The 6,366-nt window shown below is 54.3% G+C and overlaps 1 protein-coding gene across 1 annotated transcript; it reads right to left on the bottom strand.

Moving 5' to 3' along the window:
- Nucleotides 1-350: 350 nt before the first annotated feature.
- Nucleotides 351-6,339, bottom strand: LOC121344547 (kallikrein-8-like). Its single transcript, XM_041420629.1, has 5 exons — nucleotides 6,297-6,339; nucleotides 4,109-4,266; nucleotides 3,998-4,007; nucleotides 3,295-3,431; nucleotides 351-517 (listed from the first exon to the last, which is right to left on the bottom strand). Exons 1-5 carry the CDS (start codon nucleotides 6,337-6,339, stop codon nucleotides 365-367), a joined length of 501 nt encoding a protein of 166 aa, XP_041276563.1. The 3' UTR covers nucleotides 351-364.
- Between the last annotated feature and the right edge of the window lie 27 nt (nucleotides 6,340-6,366).

Here is a 6,366-nt window from a genome sequence, read left to right as displayed (position 1 = left end):
AATTTTGGGATTTAGGGCTGGATTTTGGGGGATTTTTGGGGTAGATTTTTGGGGAGTTTTTTGGGATGAAATTTTGTGATTTTTGGGGATTTTTGGGATGAAATTTTGGGACTTTGGGCTGGATTTTTGGTGCTTTTTGCCCTCCCGCACACCAGCATTCGGGGGTGGATCATTTCTTTAATCTTGAGCATTTCGGGGATTTCCGGGGCGTTTCGGGGTGGACTCGTCCGTTTTCGGGCTGAATTCGGCCATTTTTGGGGTGAATTCGGCCGTTTTTGGGGTGGTCTCGGCCGTTTTCGGGCTGAATTCGGCCGTGTTCGGGCTGAATTCGGCCATTTTTGGGGTGAATTCGGCCGTTTTCGGGTCAGTTCTGGGCCATGGTGTCCTGCAGCCAGCGGCCGTAGCGGCACAGGTTGACGTAGACCCCCGGTTTTTGGGGGTCCCCGCAGACCCCCGGCCCCCACGAGGTGATGCCCTGCAGGCGCCCGTTGCACATCAGGGGCCCCCCGGAGTCGCCCTGGGGGGACAAAATTCGGGGGGGCAGGGCCGGGACCCCGAAATTCCGGGGAAAACCGGCGAAGATCCGGCGGAAATCCGGCGAGAACCGGAAGAAATCGGCCCCAAATTGCACCAAAATCGCCCCAAAAAGCGCCCCAAAACCACCAGGGGTCGGCCCAGAAATGCCCCAAATGGCCCCAAAATTGTCCCAAATTCACCTCAAATTGACCCAAATGACCCCAAATTGACCCAAATGACCCCAAATTGCCTTGAATTGCCTAAAAATGTCCCTGAATTTCCCAAAATTCACCTCAAATTGACCCAAATGACCCCAAATTGACCCAAATGACCCCAAATTGACCCAAATGACCCCAAATTGACCAAAATGACCCCAAATTGTCTCAAAATTGTCTAAAAATGTCCCTGAATTTCCCGAAATTCACCTCAAATTGACCCAAATGACCCCAAATTGCCTCGAATTGTCTAAAAATGTCCCTGAATTTCCCGAAATTCACCTCAAATTGACCCAAATGACCCCAAATTGCCTCGAATTGTCTAAAAATGTCCCTGAATTTCCCGAAATTCACCTCAAATTGACCCAAATGACCCCAAATTGCCTCGAATTGTCTAAAAATGTCCCTGAATTTCCCGAAATTCACCTCAAATTGACCCAAATGACCCCAAATTGCCTCGAATTGTCTAAAAATGTCCCTGAATTTCCCGAAATTCACCTCAAATTGACCCAAATGACCCCAAATTGCCTCGAATTGTCTAAAAATGTCCCTGAATTTCCCGAAATTCACCTCAAATTGACCCAAATGACCCCAAATTGCCTCGAATTGTCTAAAAATGTCCCTGAATTTCCCGAAATTCACCTCAAATTGACCCAAATGACCCCAAATTGCCTCGAATTGTCTAAAAATGTCCCTGAATTTCCCGAAATTCACCTCAAATTGACCCAAATGACCCCAAATTGCCTCGAATTGTCTAAAAATGTCCCTGAATTTCCCGAAATTCACCTCAAATTGACCCAAATGACCCCAAATTGCCTCGAATTGTCTAAAAATGTCCCTGAATTTCCCGAAATTCACCTCAAATTGACCCAAATGACCCCAAATTGCCTCGAATTGTCTAAAAATGTCCCTGAATTTCCCGAAATTCACCTCAAATTGACCCAAATGACCCCAAATTGCCTCGAATTGTCTAAAAATGTCCCTGAATTTCCCGAAATTCACCTCAAATTGACCCAAATGACCCCAAATTGCCTCGAATTGTCTAAAAATGTCCCTGAATTTCCCGAAATTCACCTCAAATTGACCCAAATGACCCCAAATTGCCTCGAATTGTCTAAAAATGTCCCTGAATTTCCCGAAATTCACCTCAAATTGACCCAAATGACCCCAAATTGCCTCGAATTGTCTAAAAATGTCCCTGAATTTCCCGAAATTCACCTCAAATTGACCCAAATGACCCCAAATTGACCGAAATGATCCCAAATTGACCCAAATGACCCCAAATTGCCTTGAATTGTCTAAAAATGTCCCTGAATTTCCCGAAATTCACCTCAAATTGACCCAAATGACCCCAAATTGACCCAAATGACCCCAAATTGACACAAATGACCCCAAATTGACCCAAATGACCCCAAATTGCCTTGAATTGTCTAAAAATGTCCCTGAATTTCCCAAAATTCACCTCAAATTGACCCAAATTGAACCAAATTGACCCAAATGACCCCAAATTGCCTTGAATTGTCTAAAAATGTCCCTGAATTTCCCGAAATTCATCTCAAATTGACCCAAATTGAACCAAATTGACAAAAATGGACCCAAATTGACCCAAATGACCCCAAATTGACCGAAATGATCCCAAATTGACCCAAATGACCCCAAATTGCCTTGAATTGTCTAAAAATGTCCCTGAATTTCCCAAAATTCACCTCGAATTGACCCAAATGACACCAAATTGCCTTGAATTGTCTAAAAATGTCCCTGAATTTCCCAAAATTCACCTCGAATTGACCCAAATTGAACCAAGTTGACCCAAATGACCCCAAATTGACCCAAATGACCCCAAATTGACCCAAATTGACCCAAATGACCCCAAATTGCCTTGAATTGTCTAAAAATGTCCCTTAATTTCCCGAAATCCACCCCAAATTGACCCAAATGACCCCAAATTGAACCAAAATGGACCCAAATCGGCACAAATTGCCCCAAAGTGGCCCCAAGTTACCCCAAAACAGCCCCAAATTGCCCCAAAATTGCCCCAGAAGAACCAGGCCTCCCCAAGTTCAACCCAAAATTGCCCAGATGGATGAAAAACGACCCCAAATTCCCCTCAAATTGACCCAAAATGGCCCCAAAATTACCAAAAATGGCCCCAAATTGCCCCAAGTTACCCCACAATGACCCCAAATTGCCCAAAGTGACCCCAAATTTGCCCCCAAAATGAGCCCAAACTGACCCCAAATTGTCCCAAAATGGCCCAAATTGCCCCAAAATGGCCCCAAATTGGCCCAAAGCGCCCCAAGTTAGCCCAAAAAGGCCCCAAATGGCCCCAAAAGGGCCCAAAATTGCTCCAATTCCCCCGAATTCACCCAAATCACCTCACCTGTCCCTCACCTGTCCAATCAGGTGTCCCCTCACCTGTCCCTCACCTATGTCTCTCTATTCCCTCACCTGTGTCTCACCTGTCCCACACGTGTCTCACCTGGCAGGTGTCGGCGCGGCTGCGCGGCTCCCCGGCGAACTCCTGTGTCCCCCCTGTGTCTCCCCTGTCCCACACGTGTCTCACCTGGCAGGTGTCGGCGCGGCTGCGCGGCTCCCCGGCGCACACCATGTTGGGGGTGATGGAGTCGGGGTAGATGCGGCGGCAGGTGAGCTCAGGTACGATCCTCACCTGGCTGCAGTGCAGGGCCTGCGGGAACGTCACTGCAAACACACCTGGGGTCACCTGACCGGGGTCACCTGACCGGGGTCACCTGCCCGGGGTCTCACCTGGGGTCACACCTGGGGTCACCTGACCAGGGTCACCGGACCGGGGTCACCTGACCGGGGTCACCTGACCGGGGTCACCTGACCGGGGTCACCTGACCGGGGTCACCTGACCGGGGTCACCTGACCGGGCTCACACCTGGGTCACACCTGGGGTCACACCTGGGGTCACCTGACCAGGGTCACCTGACCGGGGTCACACCTGGGGTCACCTGACCGGGGTCACCTGACCGGGGTCACACCTGGGTCACACCTGGGGTCACACCTGGGGTCACCTGACCAGGGTCACCGGACCGGGGTCACCTGACCGGGGTCACCTGACCGGGGTCACACCTGGGGTCACCTGACCGGGGTCACCTGACCGGGCTCACACCTGGGTCACACCTGGGGTCACACCTGGGGTCACCTGAGTGTGTTCCCCATGCCCAGGTGTGCCCAGGTGTGCCCAGGTGTGCCCAGGTGACCCCTCCCAGTGCCCAGGTGTGCCCAGGTGTGCCCGTTACCTGTCCGTACCTGGGGGCGTGGCAGTGCGGGATGGTCAGGACCCACCTAGGTGTGTTCCCCATGCCCAGTTAACCCCCCCGTGCCCAGGTGTGCCCAGGTGTGCCCGTTACCTGTCCGTACCCGGGGGCGTGGCAGTGCGCGGCCGTCAGGACCCACCTGGGCGCCACCAGGGTCCCCCCGCAGATGAAGCGGCGCCCCCGGAACAGCGCGGCCTGCCAGGGTGGGGCACAGGTGTGCCCCTCCAGCACCCACCTGGGCACCCGCCCACCTGGGGTCACACAGGTGAGTCACTCAGGTGAGTCTGGGGTCCCTCAGGTGAGTCAGGGGTCACACAGGTGAGGGAGGGCAGGGCCTGCCAGGGCGGGGCACAGGTGTGCCCCTCCAGCACCCACCTGGGCACCCGCCCACCTGGGGGCGCACAGGTGAGTCACACAGGTGAGTCTGGGGTCACACAGGTGAGTCTCAGGTCCCTCAGGTGAGTCAGGGGTCCCTCAGGTGAGGGAGGGCGGGGCCTGCCAGGGCGGGGCACAGGTGTGCCCCTCCAGCACCCACCTGGGCACCCGCCCACCTGGGGGCGCACAGGTGAGTCACACAGGTGAGTCTGGGGTCACACAGGTGAGATTTGGGGTGCTCAGGTGAGTCAGGGGTCCTCAGGTGAGTCTGGGGTCCTCAGGTGAGTCTGGGGTCCCTCAGGTGAATGAGGGCGGGGCCTGCCAGGGTGGGGCACAGGTGTGCCCCTCCAGCACCCACCTGGGCACCCGCCCACCTGGGGGCACACAGGTGAGTCACACAGGTGTGCCAGGGCGGGGCCTGCCAGGGCGGGGCACAGGTGTGCCCCTCCAGCACCCACCTGGGCACCCGCCCACCTGGGGGCACACAGGTGAGTCACTCAGGTCAGTCTGGGGTCCCTCAGGTGAGTCTGGGGTCCCTCAGGTGAGTTTTGGGGTGCTCAGGTGAGTCAGGGGTCCCTCAGGTGAGTCTGGGGTCCCTCAGGTGAGTTTGGTTTCTCTCAGGTGAGTTTTGGAGTGCTCAGGTGAGTCTGGGGTCCAGCTGTGCCCCTCCACCACCCGCCGGGGCACCCGCCCACCTGGGGGCACACAGGTGAGTCACTCAGGTGAGTCTGGGGTCCCTCAGGTGAGTTTGGTTTCTCTCAGGTGAGTTTTGGAGTGCTCAGGTGAGTCTGGGGTCCCTCAGGTGAGTTTGGTGTCCCTCAGGTGAGTTTGGGGTGCTCAGGTGAGTCTGGGGTCCCCCAGGTGAGTCTGGGGTCCCTCAGGTGAGTCTGGGGTCCCTCAGGTGAGTTTGGTGTCTCTCAGGTGAGTTTTGGGGTGCTCAGGTGAATTTTTGGGGTCCCAGGTGAGGTTTTCAGGGTCTCAGGTGAATTTTGGGGTCCCCCGGGTGAGTTTTGGATCCCCAGGTGACATTTTTGGGGTCCCCAGGTAAATTTTGGGATCCCCTGCGTGTTTTTGGGATCTCAGGTGGTTTTTGGGGTCCCTCAGGTGATTTTGGGGTCCCCAGGTGAGTTTGGGGTCCCCAGGTGAGGTTTTTGGGGTCCCCAGGTAAATTTTCGGGTCTCCAGGTGAGGTTTTTGGGGTGCTCAGGTAAATTTTTGGGTTTCCCAGGAGAGATTTTTGAGGTCTCAGGTGAATTTTGGGGTCCCCAGGTGATTTTGGGGTCCCCAGGTGTTTTCAGAGTCCCAGGTGAGGTTTTTGGGGTCCCCAGGTGTTTTTGGGGTCCTCCAGGTGAGTTTTGGGGACCCAGTTGTTTTTGGGGTGCTCAGGTACATTTTGGGGTCCCCCAGGTGATATTTGACTTCCCAGGTGAGGTTTTTGGGGTCTCAGGTGATTTTGGGGTCCCTCAGGTAGAATTTTGGGGCCTCAGGTAAATTTTGGGGTCCCCCGGATGTTTTTGGGATCTCAGGTGAATTTTTGGGGTCCCCAGGTGAGGTTTTTGGGGTCCCAGGTGAGGTTTTTGGGGTCCCCAGGTGAATTTTGGGGTGCACAGGTGAGTTTTGGGTCTCAGGTGAGTTTGGGGTCCCTCAGGTAAATTTTTGGGTCCCCAGGTGAGTTTTGGGGTCCCAGGTGAGTTTTTGGGGTCCCTCAGGTGAATTTTTGGGTCCCCAGGTGAATTTTTGGGGTCTCTCAGTTGAATTTTTGGGGTCCCCAGGTGAATTTTGGATCCCTGGGTGAATTTTGGGGTCCCGGGTGAATTTTGGGGTCCCAGGTGAATTTTGGGGTCCCCGGGTGAATTTTGGGGGCCCAGGTGAGGTTTTGGGGTCCCAGGTGAGTTTTGGGGTCTCACCTGGAGCCGCGGGCAGGAGCAGCAGCAGCAGCAGGAGCCTCATCCCTGGGGGGAAACGGGAATTTTGGGG

This window comes from Onychostruthus taczanowskii, unplaced genomic scaffold, assembly GCF_017590055.1.
Source record: "Onychostruthus taczanowskii isolate IOZ18803 unplaced genomic scaffold, ASM1759005v1 scaffold648, whole genome shotgun sequence".
In the NCBI taxonomy this organism is placed as follows: Eukaryota; Metazoa; Chordata; class Aves; order Passeriformes; family Passeridae; genus Onychostruthus; species Onychostruthus taczanowskii.
This window is presented reverse-complemented; position numbering and strand designations above follow the sequence as displayed.